This window comes from Carassius auratus, chromosome 12, assembly GCF_003368295.1.
Source record: "Carassius auratus strain Wakin chromosome 12, ASM336829v1, whole genome shotgun sequence".
Taxonomy (NCBI): domain Eukaryota; kingdom Metazoa; phylum Chordata; class Actinopteri; order Cypriniformes; family Cyprinidae; genus Carassius; species Carassius auratus.
In genome coordinates, this window is record NC_039254.1 from 18,986,703 (window position 1) to 19,005,489 (window position 18,787).

At 37.4% G+C, this 18,787-nt stretch overlaps 1 protein-coding gene across 1 annotated transcript; it reads left to right on the forward strand.

Moving 5' to 3' along the window:
• Nucleotides 1-18,776, forward strand: LOC113112061 (rho GTPase-activating protein 22-like). Its single transcript, XM_026277433.1, has 10 exons — nt 1-501; nt 5,424-5,608; nt 9,429-9,516; nt 12,799-12,921; nt 13,844-14,051; nt 14,134-14,266; nt 14,435-14,508; nt 14,582-14,703; nt 15,420-16,113; nt 17,681-18,776. The coding sequence occupies exons 1-10, from the start codon at nt 459-461 to the stop codon at nt 17,901-17,903; spliced, it is 1,893 nt and encodes a 630-aa protein (XP_026133218.1). The 5' UTR covers nt 1-458; the 3' UTR covers nt 17,904-18,776.
• The last annotated feature ends 11 nt before the right edge of the window (nt 18,777-18,787 follow it).

The window sequence follows — 18,787 nt, forward strand, 5'->3', positions numbered from 1 at the left end:
CAATGTCATTTTTTACAGAGTGGCCAGCTTCAGTAGTGCACACCTCTGATGGAGATATGTGTGTGTACAAGAGACAGACAGGGTGAGACATCTCCAGAGACGGAGGAGTGCAAGAACACATGCCTCAGACCAATTAAGAGATGGGCGCTGTACTCTCTAGGACAGCCTGCTGTAACCATACACACACTGCTCAATGTAGAGGAGCGATGATGAATAATGCATCATCGCCCGGTGGATGTGGACCAGTGTGTGTGTGTGTGTGTGTGAGTAAGAACTGGAGAGCGAGCATGTGTGTGTGAGGAATCCCTCCCCCAGCCCCCAACCAGTCTGCAACATGAAGCCAGCGAGCGAGCGGAGAAGAGAGGAGAGAGCGAGGAGGACAGGAGCAGGAGGGAGAATGTACCGAGAGAAGATCTGACGAGGAGGAACATGACGAGCGTAGGAAGCGCAGCCCATCGATGGCAGCCATGCTGAGTCCAAAGATCAGACAGACCAGGAGAGGTACAGTACAGCGCTTCTGTGTTTCATCTGAACCTGCTTCATCTCACAGCGTCTCTGCTTCAGCTGTTCAGCACATCACTCGATCATCTCCATTATATCACTTAATATCTCTATATATATATATGGACAACTATAAATATAATTGTTTTAGATAGATAGATAGATATTAGTAAATGTATATAATATATAATATAATTTATGATTTATGATTTTAAATTATATTTTGCTACTAATTTGCTACTAAGTTTCCCACTATATGTCAGCTTTTTATTGATTATGAAAAAATATAGTTTCAGTGTATATGTTTACATTCCAACTGATGTAATTAAATTGAATTGACCTTATATTATAAATGAGAAAATTATTTGCCATAAAAGATGTCCATATTTGGAAATAAACGCCCATAGTAGTCGACGACTGATACAAAGCTGTCCGACTGATTATTCAGCTATTTACTCCATCAAAACTCTGATTCTGCTAAACAGATAGATATGAATGTACAAACACTTAATAAGTCTTATCTCTTTACTCTCATTGTGTTATGGCCGACCATAAGATCAACCACAAGCGTTTAGCGATGCATGTCACACACATTCTGCTATCATCTGCAGCACGCTGAGGCTTTTACACACAGAGCGCCGATCGTCCTTCATCAGCAGCCTGTTGATGTGAAATACAGCCAGAGCGCAGGGTTTCATTCATCATGCATCAACCTGATGGAAATAAGCAATGCATGTAAAAGGCTGAGTAATTCAGCCCTTTATGTCCTCTCACACCTCCCCTTCCCCCAGCAGCTGAGCATCACGGCATCTGCTGGGAGATGTTCAACCGTGAACCATGCATTTATTTATTTCTCTCTGGAAAGCTTGATTCTCACTGGTCAGTCACAGCATTCTGCATCACTCACATTTATTGTATAAAGAGTTTCTAGCTGAAAACTGATCTTCCAGGTAACAGAGATCTTGCTCAGATTAATATTTGCACTCATTTATTTGGCAGAGGACATGCACTATGCTGGATAATGTGCAGTCAGTCGCTCATAATCGCAAAATAAACCCTTCAGGGCAATTTGAGACCTCTCTGCTTAGAGGCAGGGTCTTATATCAAGGGGTTTGTTTCACGATATCGCCAGCTGACTGTACATTAGACCTTGTTTATTTCCCAGTGGACATTACATCATATGCATGCATTTGACAGATGCTTTAATACAAAGAGATTTGCATTGAAGGTATACATTCATTTAGTTCATGCATTCAACGGAAATCGAACATAATCAGACTCTGATGTTGCTAGAGTTCTACAATTAAAAAAAAAAATTGACATATCTAGAATAAAACAAATACTTGTTATATAGAAATACTAGATTTGTCTTATAACAGAATCAAACCAATTAATTTATGACAAAACATAATATAACACATATTTCTTTGATGGATGGATGGATGGATGGATATTTTGTCATATATATATATATATATATATATATATATATATGTGTGTGTGTGTGTGTGTGTGTGTGTGTGTGTGTGTGTGTGTGTGTGTGTGTGTGTGTGTGTGTGTCTGTGTGTGTGTGTGTGTGTGTGTGTGAGTGTGTAATTTCAGAAATTACTAAATTACGAAAACTTCACAAATTCAAAAGTAATATGTAGTAAAAAAAAATAATCTACAAAAAAAAAAAAATAATAGAACCACAACCAATAAAATGAAAAATAAATAATATGTAACAATATGTACTATATGTAATATAGTTAATGTCTTAAAGTATGCAAACCCACGCTCTAGGTGGTTTCTTGCTGTTGCTAATCGCGGTGGACTTTATCTAAGGTGCCTAATTGATATGCCACTATCAAGGCTCCAGTACGCTCACTGTCATCATGCACAACTTGAAAACATTCTATCCAGTATATTTTAACTGCAACTTTAGAGACAACTATTCTCAGAGTTGGTCCTGTACGTGCCAAAACAGGCAGTTTTGGTGACCACATCCTAGAAACGCCCAATACAATGTGGGAAGGTATGAATCATCGTGTAGAGAGATTTGCAAACTGGGTGTCTGCACTCTGTTCCATTTGACTTCAGCACTGAAAATACTCCAAACTGATGGCCACCGAACACTCGTGGAGGGAAAACATTTCCATCATGGGCTCCACAGATGGACAGCTTTGAGGGAGTTTTAAAACACTCAATGTTTGCATTTCTGCTACACATCAAAGCTGAAAGTTCCTACTTCTGCATAATAGTCACTATATATATATATAGTGCCTCGCACAACCAAACCAATTGTAGGTGCACTGGATAAGGAACGCTGGACAAACTGGCATTACTAACAGTAGATTTAACTCACTATAAATGTGTTTATAAATGTGCTTCTACTTTGCATGTTTCGTAAGCCTGTGGAAAGTCAATTGACCAAAACACTGCTCATTAAAATATTTTTGTGATGATCCAAACTTAAGTAGTGTGCAGGATTTATATTTTATTAGTTTATACTGCAGAATACTCCCACAAATAAAATGGAAAATTATTTGAGCAAATTGGTACTTACAGTGTTCACAAAAAAATGTATAAAAAATAAACTTTAAAATCTGAAACAAAGGCTGCAATAATCATCCCGCCAAGTCAGAGTAAACATTTGATGAGTGAACCATGTTAGAAATTGAAACTTGAGGTTTTCATTTGCCACTACCAAGTTCATAGTTAGGGCTGCGGAATATGAATAACCTGTTTCAAGGTATATATCGCAGTTTACAAAATAAATAAATCATGGTTTCTATTATACTGTTCCTGCGCTATGAGCATTTTGTATTAATTTTTATTTTTTATTTTTCTAGAGATAGAAAGTTCCCTGGAACTTACAAGATTATTTCAGCCGATCTCTGTTACAGAATTGCAACAAACTGCATTGCAATAATTAAAGAAAAAATGTAATTTGTGTGAAAATATTAAAAAGTTTGCAAACAGCCATTATTAGAGGCCAGATACGCTGAAGATGGACGCAAAGAGGAGAAAAATATTATAGCAGACGAAGCATGGTTCGAGATGCAAGTTTGTTTATATTACTGTATTACTGAAAAATATTACTGAAAAATTTGTTTAGTTGGTATTTTCTTTTCCCCTTGCCTCTGGATAATCCATATTAAAGCAGTGTTTATAAGTGCAGCACTGCTTTGTTTACAGAAACCAAGAAAATCTGCTGTTCCATATGCGCCACCTGCTGGCAGAGAGCGAGATGTGTGTCATTCAGCCCATCCGCTGTTTCTGTTACGTTTTTCTGTTTAGAGCATTGGGAGGTCATTTGTAGTGCTTCATAGGAGAGCACTAAAGATTTATTTTGCCGTATTTATCTTGTTTTGATGCTCTGATTGGTAGAGATTTCTTTGCAGAATTGTGGGTAATATAGTTTTTCAACAGGATGATTAAACATTATTTTTTTCTTTAATTATTATTAATATGTTGGCTGAAACAAAAGCGTATATCATCAATTAACAACCTCTTAGCTCACAGTAATGGTTATATACGTTACTATTCAAAACCATTGAGAAAACATGGAACTTTTAATTCCGGATCCGGACCGTTGCACTCTATATGAATTACAGACTTAAAGACCAGTCAGCAGTCCAGCTCACCAGTGGATTGGGAGTGAAACATAATACAATAATATAAATGAGAAGGACACATCGATTTCTTTTCTTTCTCTGAAAGCCACGCATGCATTGATTTGGAGTCTACAGCCCAGAGGCATTAGATGACTGAGGCTAGACAGACTCCTATACATTATCAATGGTGACACAGATTGTTCATACAGTAGTCCAGATTTAAGCCTGCATGGCCTGTGTCAGAGCAAAATCAGGAGAATCAAAACAAAATCTTTTGGTCCATGAAAAAGTGGTCCTTGAACATCATAACTACATTGGCAGACTGCAGAAGCTTCTATATCAAGTGAGCCTCTGGCTAAATTACACTCTGGAGATCCTATTAGAGCATGAGCACTCACTCCCTCTGGGAAAGAGATACTGGAGGATCACACATGTATTTACCAGAGGGTAAGTGGTACAGACCAGAGAGGATGAATCGGAGCACACAAAGCAAAGAAGCTTATAGCAGGGTTATTATAGAACTAATTCATTTTTACAACTTAAAATAAATGTTAACTGAAACTTAATTAAATATATGTGCATTTTATATCAACTAGTACAAATAATAGAAACTATATAGAAGCTCACCAGTGGATTGGGAGGGAAAAATAATTTATTATAATAAAATAAATAAGAAAAAAAAAACATTGAATTCCCTCTCTTTCTAAGAAAGCAAAACATTGATTTTGAGTCTAGAACCCAGAGGCATGACATGACATAAAAATGACAGAAACACAAATAAATTACCAACATTTTTACTAAAAATTAATAGAAAATGGAAAATACTAAAATTTTAAATACTATTATATATATATAAAAAATACATTTCAATGATACTAAATTTTTTTTTTAGATTATCAAGTATCTCATTTATTGATTATTTAGTATAAATTACTGGCTCACAGGATAAACACAGCACCTGTCACTAAGCTACACGTTTTTTGTGAAGTTTCTTTCAATCGTGGAAAACCAAAATAATATATTTTTTTTAATCGCTTAGATCAATTTTTCCATGTGTTTATGTGAATATGGAGAGTGAAGCTGTCAAGCTTCAAAAAAGACTCAAAAGCACTGCCAAAGTCTCATAAAAAGTGGTTGGTATGACTCATGAAGTCTTCTGAAATCATACAATAGCCTACAATTCTGCTTTTGTGTAAATTATGACAGTTTCCCCTCTGCTACTGTAAGTGCTTGTCATCCTTAAATGATGCATGACTACAAATGATGATGAAGATGATGATGATGTCTTTGATCACTGACATGTACGTCTCTTGTCATCACCTGCAGCCAGGTCCAAGAGCATGGTGATGGGAGAAGCATCACGTGGCTCACCGAGTCTCCAGGAGGGAGTGCTAAAGGCCGGCTGGCTGAAGAAGCAGAGGAGCATTATGAAGAACTGGCAGCTGCGCTGGTTTGTGCTGCGTGCTGACCACCTCTACTTCTACAAGGATGAAGAGGAGACCAAACCACAGGTATGTTCAGCCTTGAAGACGTACAGAAATATGGCTATAAAAGGAAATTTGGCGGTTGAACTACTCTGAATTTGCATCACTGCACTACTGAGAACAATTGTCCCAAGACTTACAGTACATCTAAAGAAGGGTACAACAGGGCTAAAGGCATGTTTACACAAAAATGAAAATTAACCAGTGTTTTACTACAGGTGTATATGACTTTCTTCTTTCGATGAGTTATATTAAAAATAGTTTTCTTAATATTTCAAACGTAATAAACACTTTTTTTCGCACTGTTGGCAAAATTAGCTGTTTGATCTACCAAAAAGAAACAACTCATTTTGGAATCAAATATATCAGTAAATGTGTTTTTAATCACTAAAAACAATAATAACATCTAAAGGGTCATTAATTCAAAAGTCATATAAACTGAAAAAAATGCACATTTAATAAATAATTAATAGTTCATAAATAGGCGTTTCGATCAGTTCACTTCCAATGAGTAAACTGCAGTGTGGAAAGGGCTGAGAGCCATCACTAACTACAAGACACCATCTCCCTGCATTGAGGCAAATCAACGACTTGCTAAAGACCTGAATGAGTTTTATTGCAGATTTGAAACCCCCAACACCCATTCTGACCATCTCCCTACACAACCGTTTACACCTCCTGCAATCCCCCGTTCCACACCTACTGCTCTTCAAATCTGTGAAGATGATGTGCGCCAGGTCTTCAAGAAGAACAACAGAAGAAAAGCACCAGGCCCAGATGTTATTACACCAGCCTGTCTGAAAACCTGTGCTGACCAGCTGGCCCCCATCTTTTCACAGATCTTCAACAGATCCCTGGAGTTGTGTGAAGTACCTTCCTGCTTCAAACGCTCCACCATCATCCCCATCCCAAAGAAACCCAAGATAACAGGACTTAACGACTACAGACCTGTGGCTCTAACGTCTGTCGTCATGAAGTCGTTCGAAAAACTGGTTCTGGGTTATCTGAAGGACATCACTGGACCCTTACTGGACCCCCTGCAGTTTGCTTACCGAGCAAACAGGTCCGTGGATGATGCAATCAACATGGGATTGCACTTCATCCTGCAACATCTGGACAAAACAGGGACTTATGTGAGAATCCTTGTTATGAGCCCAAGTCATTTATTGGTTGTTTCCATTCTGTCCTCTTGTGTTCTCTCTGTGTATGTTTGTATCAGATGGGCGGTTCCTGGAGATAATTTGTCAGAGGCTGTGATTGGTTCTCCTCTTCACCTGACCCAGATATCACGGACGAGCCCCCAATTTATGTTACGACTGCTAGGGGTCAGCAGTAACAGGAAAAGGAAGAGAGTCTCAGAACCAGAGAGATGTTGAATAACAATAATTTATTTACAAGTTGGCGCTTAGCGTCAGGGGCAGACAAGGCCAAAATAACAAACAAAAATCATCTTTTTGTTAACCCTCTACACTTCCTAAATCAAAATTAAAGAAAAAATAAAATAAAATACATTTTCAACTTACCTGACGCCCTGAACCCACAACAATGTGAAAAGTGACATTTGTGGACTTTCAGGACCTAAAGTGGGACAGTCACATTGACTCCATTGTAAAAAAAGGCCCAGCAGAGGTTGTACTTCCTTCGCCAGCTGAGGAAGTTTACCTTGCCACAGGAGCTGCTGAAACAGTTCTACTCAGCCGTCATTGAGTCTGTCCTCTGTACTTCAATAACTGTCTGGTTTGGTTCAGCAACAAAATCAGACATCAGAAGACTACAGAGAACTGTTCGGACTGCTGAAAGGATTATTGGTGCTCCCCTGCCCACCCTTCAAGAACTGTATACATCCAGAGTGAGGAAAAGGGCTCAGAAAATCACTCTGGATCCCTCACATCCAAGTCACCCCATTTTTGAACTTTTGCCATCTGGCCGGCGCCTCAGAGCCGCAAACACCAGAACAGCAAGGCACAGGAACAGTTTCTTCCCCCAGGCAATCTACCTCATGAACAGTTAAATGTTCCCCACTTATGCAATAAAAATGTGCAATATTCTTCTGTTTATTTGTTACCTCTCCATCCTAGTACATCCCTGCATCTCACTCTATTCTATTCCATTATCATCTATAGCAAAACTGTTCATACATTTCATTTATTGTTTGAGCTATTTTGTAATATTTGTATTTATATTAACTTTTTTTTTTTTTTTGGTCTGTGTGTTGTTGTGTCTGTACTGGAAGCTTATGTCACTAAAACAAATTGTCAATAAAGCTCTTATGATTTCTGATTCTAATTTTGTATAGCTTTATCTGTATGTCAGATAAAGTCAAATAGAGATATCCCTATCATAAGCACAAATATTCACTGAAAAAATGCACTAGCCTTGTTGTGATACTGCTAAGAAACATCTCAGAGTATTCAACGTTTCTTCATTTATCTTAACGCAAGACATTCACAAATGAGAGTCACAACCCATGCCATATTTTAGTGAGAGTCCTTTTTCCAACAAAAGATGGCAAAAAAACAGTCAATAAATGTGATATCCGTCACATTAACACTATGCATCCTTTCTAGATTCTAGACAGCACTTTATGTTAGAGCATTATGTGACATAGAGCTATTAGTAAGTGTGAACTCTTCCATTTATGCCCAGTTGCGTCATATTTCCAGCACAATCCGAGCCTGCACATTGCCTTCAGCAGGTTTCGACCATCTCATATTAAGCAATCAATAAAATCCAGCCTTGGTGAGTTCTTCAGATGAAAAGCATTCCTCACAGGAGAATGTCAATACTCATCAAAGCACCATTAATCGGTGCCCATGCTGCGCTGGCCAAGATGTGTGCGGAAATGTCAATCCCTCCCGCTTTTCTTGACTTTAATCAATAGAATACAAAGTGGAAGGCCTGTGTAGAAAAATACCATATCAAATCTCACGCTGAGATAAAAGGTGACAGTGGAGACTGGGCCGTATTGAGCATTACGATTATAATGTTATTAGCATTATGATCCGGGGTATTTGATAGTTGTTCAGAAGTAGAGCTGGGACTGGATATGTGAAAAAAACTGCTACAGTATTTTCTTCTTGAAAACTGATCATAAATAAAATTCTTAAAGTTAAAACAACCTCCAACTTGACTTGAATCCACAAAGGATATATTTTTAAAAAATAATGAGTTTGTTTTAAATTTTTTAAGATTTTTTTTTTTTTTAGCAAATATGGGAGTGGCCATACACAAAAAAAATGTAGTTATTATACAGTAATATGGAGGTAGTGCAAAAATAAAACAACAAATAAAATAAAATAAAAACGTGTGAGTTGGTTTTCAAGTTCAATGCAAAGACCATCATACAATCAGATACCAAAGCTTGTCATTTTCTTCTTAAGTAAGATGTTCTTGAGAAAATGTGAATTTAAATATGACATATTCTTTAACCTCCTAAACAATTTTTCAAGAATTGAGCATTCTTACAAACTTCTTGGAATTCAACCTAAAAAATATCTTTATTTCTTTCTTAAGAAGATTTTTTAAAGATTCAATCTGTTCAAAATATTTCAAAAAACAACAACCAATCAAAGGAAAGTGTCTGCTAAAGGATTCAGCTTGATTGGATTGGATTGGCCTGGTGAATAATCTCTGAACTTTATTCAGTTTACAGTTTATCTAATTGAAGGAGGCGTTTCGAAAATATGCAGTATGGCAAACCACCAAATGTTCAAGCTTTTGATTGTACAGTAGGCTCAAAATCCCTGGCAACACATTTCCAGAAGACTAGGACACTTGATGCTGATTAAAGAATGATATCCAAGAGGTTATGGTTATGTGATGCATTTCTAACTCTTTGTCTGTGCAGGGCTGCATCTCACTGAAGGGCAGCCAGGTGAATGAACTGACAGCCAACACAGAAGAACCCGGCCGACAGCTTTTTGAGATTGTGCCAGGTGAGCAGATCTTCACATCAAATCATCAAATCAATGTCCTGAACTGAAACCAGCATGCATGGCTTTTCAAATTAATTAGGCTTTCCAGAACACACTGATTAAAGATTTTGCCATGAAATTATTTACTGACGCTGACTGTGTGTATATCTTATTTATGACAAGTAAAGAACATGAGTGTGACACCCACCAGAGCTTCCTTTTCTAAACAATAAAGTAAAGAAAACTGGGGTCAACATCCAAACACATTCAGAGTTTACAAGATATTCATTTCTCTTTTTTGCACACAATAATGATATTCAAATGGTGAAAATCTATGAAAATGCAGACCGCGTCTGCTCAAGCCAAAGACAGCGATGTGACTAAAAAGAAGAAAAAAAATCAGATTACAAATAATTGTCCTGTAATTAGAACAATACGCTGAATAGTTTTGCATATAATTAATGAAAAATTCTGATCAAGAATAATTTAAGAAAAAATAAAAAATAAATAATATTATATCAGGATGCATCAGTGAATAAATTGTTCACCCCTAAAATGCATCATAAACATTTAGATAACTGAATTTGGTGTTAGCCTAAGTATGCACCAAACACAATAAATAAAACAGCCAAACACACAAAGCATAGGACACTAGCAGCAGTTTGCTACACCCAACAGCACTTCCTCATGTCAGATCAGTAAACACAGAGAAGAACCCATAACCACAGTCTCCATCTGACCAGCACGCTTCAGCTCCTTTGAGTCCCTTTTCGTGCAAAGCAAACAATAAAATATATAAAAAAAATCCGATTTCAGAGCTCCCTTGTGCTTCTCATATATATATAAATGAAACTTTTCTGAAGACAGTCAGTTCCACTTCCCAAATTGAAACTCCTCCTCGTAATATTTCTCCAAACATCAATTTGAGATAATCTACTTGGTGGCCTTGATTTTCCCAAGACATGTTCCTGGATCAACATCTTTCGATGATCCTAGATCAACATTATTGTCCAAATAAACTTAACCCGAAACCTAACCCTACCCGTAATGTATTCCTAAATCAGTGTGAAATTATTAAGAAGGGTGAAGAAGCACCTAACCATGGCTTTAAGCCTAAAACAGATATTTCCTGAAAAGTTATTCCTCAATTCTGATTGGTTGATTGGAATGTTGTTCTGGGAACATGTTGTACTTGTGAAATCAGAGACCTTCTTCAGTCCTGTGCATAACTACACAACACATAATCCAGATCACGTGCAAAGTCCCAGGAACGCACACAACCACTGCCAAATTCATGGATAAAACAGATAAAACACAATTGCACGCTGAGCACATAATTGTGTATCTGTAAAAGCCTGCACTCAGTCTGTATTCCACGATTAAATAAACACAATTCAGTTGTTTGAAAAAGGAAAAAGTCCCCAGAATTCACTTTTAATCAGATCACTGTTGTTCTTTCACCACAAGCCCCTTTTTTTTTTTTTCTACAACTGCTGGGTTTGCTTCTCTTATTTATCTTAATTGCATCAGTATTTGTTTTTGTTCAGTCGACTGCTGTAAGCACTTATCTTCTCATGACTAATTCCTCCAGTCATTTTATCTGGCCAGCAGAGTATTGGCTGTTCAATGCTTTTATCAGTGTGAAGCTCTGAACTGAAGCCATTGTGGAGGTCTTTATCCTTTACTGTTGCAAACCCAGTGGGTAACTGGAAATGTCTTTGTTACTTTGGTCTTTTTAAGTCTGTTTTAAATTGAAGATCTGTGACGTGTTCAACTTCTCATGCCAATGATGGCGAGACGGACAGCAAGTTAGTACCAAAACACTGAAGTAATACTGAAATATATCTCACTGATACGTGACAATAGAGATACACATATAGACTCCATCTAAAAGATGTGGTAGGTTGTTTCCACCGCAAAATAAAAAGGAATTCAAAGATAATAATGACATTTTTTCTCACAATTTAGATTTTTTTTTTTCTCATAATTGCAAGATTTAAAGAATTATGGGATATAAACTCACAAAGTTTTTCAACAGCATAAATAAGCTTCCATAAAAAGAAGACTGAATGATTACACTGTAAAAAATAAGTGTAATTTTAACTGTAAAATTTTGTAAAAATGCTACGGAAAAAAACTGATAATAGGTTAACAGTAAGTTCCCGTACTATATACAGGGAAAAACTGTAAAAGATCTAACAAAGCATTTAATGTAAATTTACAGTAAAATTCTGTTAATTATACAGCTTTTAGAAGTAAAAAAAGAACAAATCAATGTATAATTTACAGTCTAAAACTGTAAACTGATATTCCCAGAATTCCCTGCGTGACACTCCACGTTTGAAAGTATTTTGTTTAAATAATCAAGTTTTTAAATAGTTCCTGTTATCAGTTATGTACATTTGAGCTTTATGTTACATCTTCTGTTGCTTAATGAAAGTTTTTTGCATTATTTAAGTATCACGTGTGTTACCATGATGGTGTTTTGTGTTTCCATAAATGTGCACCTTCTATATGTTAATATATACTTCTGCTTGTGGTGAAGCTACTTGTGATGAGCTCTGATACTTCATGTGGCTTTCTCTTATACAGTACCATCTTTATTATTATGGTGGTTGTCAGTATTTTCAAGGTACAAAACAGATTTAATTTTGTGTGTTGTTGAATTTACTGGTTTATATTTACATTTTCTTGTTTGTAAATTACAGCTTTATATTGTAAAATTAACAGTTTTTGACGTAAATGTTTTTACAGTTTTCTGTATTTTTACAAAATTATTCTGGCAACCACAGCTGCCAAAAAGTTTTTGTAAAAACAAGAAATTTTTTACAGTGTAGTTACAGTTACAGCACCTCAATAAATATATTATTTCAGGCTAAACAGCATTATACAATAACTGCATTACATTTCTACATGTCCAAATATAACGGCATATATAAATACATCTTGGTAGCACTTTATTTTACAGTCCTGTTCCTCATGTACATACTATGTACTTATTATAGTAATTACAATAACTAGGTACTAACCCTGGCTGAACCTACCCCTAAACCTAACCCTACCCCATGTAGTTACCTTGTATTACCAGAACTTTCTTAGATAAATACACTGTAAGTACACTATAAGTACATGTTAGTACACGTACTGTAAAATAAAGTGCAACCCTTGCATCTGTGGTCATTTCTTGTCTTGGCACATAAATTAGCTGCAAGCAATAATAGCAATGTTTATGAATGGATATGTATCTCTGAATAATAAACAGTGATGTAGTGGTGAAAGAAGCCTCTATTGTTTCTGTCTCAGCTGGTGAGAAAGACAAGGCTGCGATGAGCCATGAGTCTTTTCTTCTCATGGCCAACTCCCAGAGTGACATGGACGACTGGGTGAAGGCCATCAGACGGGTCATTTGGGCTCCTTTAGGAGGAGGTAAACCCACCAAATTAAAATACATACACTGCTACATAGTCATTACTTCTCTCCTCCTCTGAATGTTTCATGTACAGTGTGTTCACATGATATCACCAGTGTTACACAAATATCACGGAGCAGAGTATGCCTCACTATCCACAGATTCAATTACAAAGTCATGATATTAATAGAAAGATCAAACAAGCAATGTAAAGCACCACTCCTGTTAGCAGCTAGAACTGTAAAAGCCCTGCTGACGTTATCTTTAGATGAAGTATAACACCAAAGAGATTTTCTTACGACGCCAATGAGAAGAAGAGTCAATCTACTGGATTGTTTTAGAGACTGCTTTACAGTTGGATTGACTTTATTAAGACAGCTTGGCCTAAGATATCATCTAAGGACTGTGTCCACATCAAAACTTTCTCTGATCATGGTCTTCTAGTCATTAGCATTTGAAACGCCTCAATAGTTTGCGCAGATTTCTGCCACAAACAAGATTCACACCTGGATGAGAAACATGCGCTGAGAGGAGGTCAATGGAAAGAGAATACGCTTGTGTAAAACGACTGAAATACTTGATGTCCACTGTAAGTGTCGTCTGGAGTAAAGCTGGCAGTCAGGAACGTACGGGGAATTTGGTGTAATTAAATATATAATGAAACAACTTCTGTGTTCACAACAGTGGTGGATTTTAAGTAAATGTTGCGTAAAATACTGTTGAGTTTCAGCTTATACGTTGTAGCATTGACATTGTACATCTTGGATTTTTCAAAAAGTGAAACTTTCATATATTCCAGATTCGTTACATGTAGAGTAAGAAAAGAGTTAATATCAAAGGCAAATCAGTGTGGTAATGATCAAACTGCAATAGTATTATCACTGTACCGTACTTTTTTTGACTGATATAAGCTAAACATGAGCTGTTTGGTCTCTGCAGGCATATTTGGCCAGCGTTTGGAGGACACTGTACAATATGAGAGTAAGTTTGGTCCTCGTCTCGCCCCTCTCGTGGTGGAGCAGTGTGTGGATTTCATCAGGGAACAGGGTCTCGATGAAGAAGGTTTGTTCCGGATGCCAGGACAAGCCAACCTGGTGAAGGAGCTTCAGGAGGCGTTTGACTGTGGAGATAAACCTCAGTTTGACAGGTACACGTCTTCTCCGAGAGCACACGTGGAGCGCTAAACCCTTACCAACCCTTCATGCTAACCCTATGATTGTGATTTCTAGTGACACGGATGTGCACACCGTGGCTTCCCTGCTGAAGCTGTATCTCAGGGAGCTTCCCGAACCCGTCGTTCCCTTCTGCAAGTACGAGGACTTCCTCACGTGTGCTCAGATCCTGGCCAGAGACGAGGACGAGGTTAGCGACTGCACCGCACACATAATCTATGCATGATTTCAAGCACTTGATTTTATTTTATTTTTTTTTTAGAGAAGGCTGATTGACTTTACTATAAAATAAACCAGTGATATTTTCACTTGAATTTGATCCTCGAGACGTTTTGATCGCTTCAATGACTTCCCACAGGGAATACAAGAATTAGGGAAGCTAGTGACGACCCTTCCAGCTGCCAATTACAACCTTCTGAAATATATATGCAAGTATGTCCAACATAATCATCTCAGACACAGAGTTTGCGTGCTTCGCTGCTGACCGTGAGCTCTGTCCTCGTAGATTTCTGGATGAGGTGCAGTCTCACGAAAATGAAAATAAAATGGGTGTGCAGAACCTGGCCACCGTGTTTGGACCAAATATCCTCCGTCCCAACATGGAGGATCCAGTAGCTATCATGGAAGGTACACACTTATATTGTTGAATTTATATTGAACTCTTCAGAACTAGACACCTGCGGGACGAGCTGTGCCTAATGTAGTCTATATGTGTGGCATAAACGCAATTATAATCTACACACGATTAAATATTTTAGCATGTACAGCAAGATACAGTTTCATAATATTAAAAAATTAATTTTATTTCATGTCACATATGTTAGAAATCAGTTGTACACCCAAATTGTATAAGCATTTACAAAGAAATGGCAAGTACAAAACTAAATTAATCATGACATTGTTTTAAGTAGCAGGACTGAAACAAGTAAAGATACTGAATTATTTTGTAAAGATACTCCAAATATTTTTTTTTGTTTTATTTAGAACTTCAAAAAATTGTTTTTACAGTGCATTTGAATTTTTTTCTAAATGTACTAATAAAATTTCACCTATAAACCAATGCAACGTTTTTCCTCTCAACAATGCAGTTTTGACCCAGTGCGACTTATTGTCTGTAAACATTATAATGTGCAACGTCTGGGTTATGTATGCAACCCTTGTTCCCTGATGAAGATGTTATGTCATGACAACATTAGGGGTCCTGGGACCCCGCATCCTCTCTGATTAATGGGAAATTGCTAATGAAAATTGGCTAGCGGATCTTGCATGTTCAGCCATTCCCCATGCATGCAGTATAAGAGGCGTTTTATGCTTGTGTGTGTGTGTGTGTGTGTGTGTTATAGGCACCTCCCTTGTTCAGCATCTCATGACGCTGCTCATCAGTAATCACGAGCACCTGTACACTGAGAAACCCTCAGAAACATCACAGAACCAGACGGAGCTGGAGGACCAAAGCCAGCAACTTCTGCAGTCCGACCTGGTGGACGTGATCTCTGAGGAGGATCTCCACACCTCGTCTCAGGGGAAGGGAGAGACAGCCGTCAGCCCTAGTAAGCAGGCCAAGACGCTTCCAGGATGGAAGCACACCTTCAGAGGCTCCGCGGTGGACGGTGGGAACTGGTTAATGAACGGTCTGTCCTCACTGAGGGGACACCGCCGAACCTCAGCTGGGGAACGCTCCAGGGACTCGGGCTCCTCTCAGAGACTGTCTACTTACGACAACATCACGTCTTCATCGAGTCTGAGTGTGGACAGCACGCCGTGGTCCAGCTCGTCCTGTGAGATCTCCGTCACAGACTCGAGCGAGCCGCTGGGGACAGAAGACAGACGGAGCGAGGAGGAGGTGAAGCCTGAGGAACATCAGGAGGATGCTGAGGAGAAGCGTGCGAGCGGATTGTTCTGTATCACACCGGTCATTAGAGTCGTGGAGGAAGACGGAGATGCAGAAGAAAGCCCTTCGTCTCTGCTCGGCGTCGTGACAGAACTGAAAGAAGAGCTGAGGAAGCAGAAACAGACTTATGAATCTAGAATTGAAAAGTAAGGCTGTTGTTGTTGTTTTTTACAAGGGCGGTTGGAATTGTTTAAAAATGACACCTATGTTAAACGGGTCATGTGGTGATGCTAAAAATTGCATTATGTTGTCTATTTGGTGTAATGCAATGTGTTTACAGTTTAAGGTAAAAAAAAAAAAAAACACTAGATTATTTTCCACACACCGTACTTTATTGTCGCTCCTCTCTGCCGTGTCTTTCTGAAACGCACTGATTTCTACAAAGCTCATCAGTCTGAAAAGCGAGGTGTGCTCTGATTGGCCAGCTATCCAAAATACCTCAAGCATGTGACGGAAATGTTACCATATTTGGAAACACACAGCGTCTCCATGACAACAATACTACAGCGAGAATAAAAGCGACGCCTTCTTTCTGTGTGAACATTTGTGCGGCGTTATGCAAATCTTCCCACAGTGATGTAGACATGAGGGGGCGTGTCTAAACGAGGTGTTTTAGGAATGTGTGGACAAGTCAACTTTTATAAAGAATATCATAAATCATAATTTATTTCAAATCAAGTTGTTCCAAACCAATATGTTTCCTCCTTCTGCTGAACACAAAATAAGATATTTTGAAGAATGTTAGTTACCAAACAGTTGCATGTACATAATTTAATGTTTAAGTACTAATTTATACTATGTAGGGAAAAAATTTAAGCAACATATTATTAAGACAACATTTTGTGATTTTAATTTGAATCTCTCCACAAATCCTTAGAAAATAAAATTGGGGGAAAAAAAATGTGTTTTTATTTTATTTTAATAATTTGGGGGTCCTCCGAAAAATCACAAAACAACTCTGTTAACAATTGTAAAATAAATATTGTTTTGAAATGAATCCGGTCTGAGGCTCTCTAGAATTAATTTATTGCCAGAATTTGTACTTTTAGGGTTAGGTGTTCATTGTTGAATCCTTACTATAACTGAATCTGGAATTTTTTATTTTTTTTTAGCATAATTGGCATTAAAAATCAAAACAATGTATCATCATTCATAAAATATATAATTTATAAACATCAATTTCATGAATAAAGATCCATTTATACTGTGTGAGAAAACATCCTATGAGGAAGACAAAATGTCCATATATATATATATATATATATATATATATATATATATATATATATATATATATATATATATATATATATATAATATATATATATATATATATATATATATTTATACATAATGTATATATATATATATATATATATATATATATATATATATATATATATATATATATATATATATATATATATATTTTTTTTTTTCCACAATTTTTTTTAATAATTTGGGGGTCCTCTGAAACATTATCATCCATTAATAATACATTTTTAAACTTACTGAAGTTTTTGAAAATGTCTTGTTTAAATTCAAATTTAAGTAAAAAATTTTTATTTTTTTTTATTACATAATTTTTTTCTCTCTCCAACTGCGGCCCCTCAGGATCCCACAAGCCTAGTCTGAAACAAGCACCAGTTCATTGTGATATATCTGTGTTGTCCACTCACTCACTCTCACACACTTCTGTGTTGATCTCTGCAGGCTGCAAGAGTCGAGTTCAGCTCTGTGTGCACAGATGGAGAGACTCGAGCAGGAGATGGAACAGGAGAGAAAAAGAAAAGGAATGCTTGAGATCAAGCTGAGAAACTCTGAGCGTGCTCGTGAGGACGCAGAGAGCCGCAATCGCCTCCTGGAGAAGGAGATGGAAGAATTCTTCTCCACGCTGGGGGATCTGGCTCTTGGAAGCCGGACAAGTGACATTTAACGCAAAAAATAAACACACCCAAAGACACGAGGACCAGAGCACTCCGGCTTCTCCGTAATCATGTGGACAATTTAATGTTTGCAGAATATTGTGTTCATCAAATCATTTAAAAGGCCTTCCACTATCACACTTAATCTAAACTGGTTACTTTTCCCATCGTTTCAGCAGTGAAGCGTTTACTAAAGCCATTTTACTCTTGACATTTTAAAAGCGATTTCTTTCCGGAAGCTTTAGGTGACACAGAAACAAATGGAACGTCTGAATCCTGTCCTGAAATCAGTTCAGAGGAATCTTTTGCATGTTCAGGGATCCCAATGATAATAATGACGATTAGAGCAGAGTCATTGGCTTTTGTTTTTATCAGCTGTTTGGACTCTCATTCTGACGGCACCCATTCACTGCAGAGCATCCATTGATGAGACACTGATGCAGTGCTACATTTCTACAAACCTGATGAAGAAACAATTCAAGACTGTCAGTGACCGTTAGTGCCACTTTCATAAAAAAAAAAAAAAAAAAGGATTAAATGTGACTTTTATCATTTTATCTGATTTTATATGTATTTTACACAGGTGATGTGTGTAGGAAGGCTGGAAACATGTGGATGTGAGTGGTCAAATACTGTCATAGCTTTAGACTCATTTTCTGACCGCAGTGGGTTTTATTCTACATCAGCCTAATGGTTCCCTCTCCAGGCTGCTAACATGATGATTCAGGTTCAATCTCAAGAAGAAGAGACCCAGAAACTGGACATCACCGCTGTGCCCTCGAGCAAACTGCTTTCTGCTGCTCAACACGTTTAGTCATCAATCCACTTGGATATTATTTGGATTTCTCTAGAACAGCTTTTACAAAGGACTTCAGTGCATATGTAGAGTATGTGA

Coding starts and splice junctions, on each gene's coding strand:
- LOC113112061 (XM_026277433.1), top strand. CDS start 459: ATGGCAGCCATGCTGAGTCCAAAGATCAGACAGACCAGGAGAG. Junction 14,509..14,581: donor CTTCTGAAATATATATGCAA/GTATGTCCAACA, acceptor CTGTCCTCGTAG/ATTTCTGGATGAGGTGCAGT. Junction 14,704..15,419: donor TCCAGTAGCTATCATGGAAG/GTACACACTTAT, acceptor TGTGTGTTATAG/GCACCTCCCTTGTTCAGCAT.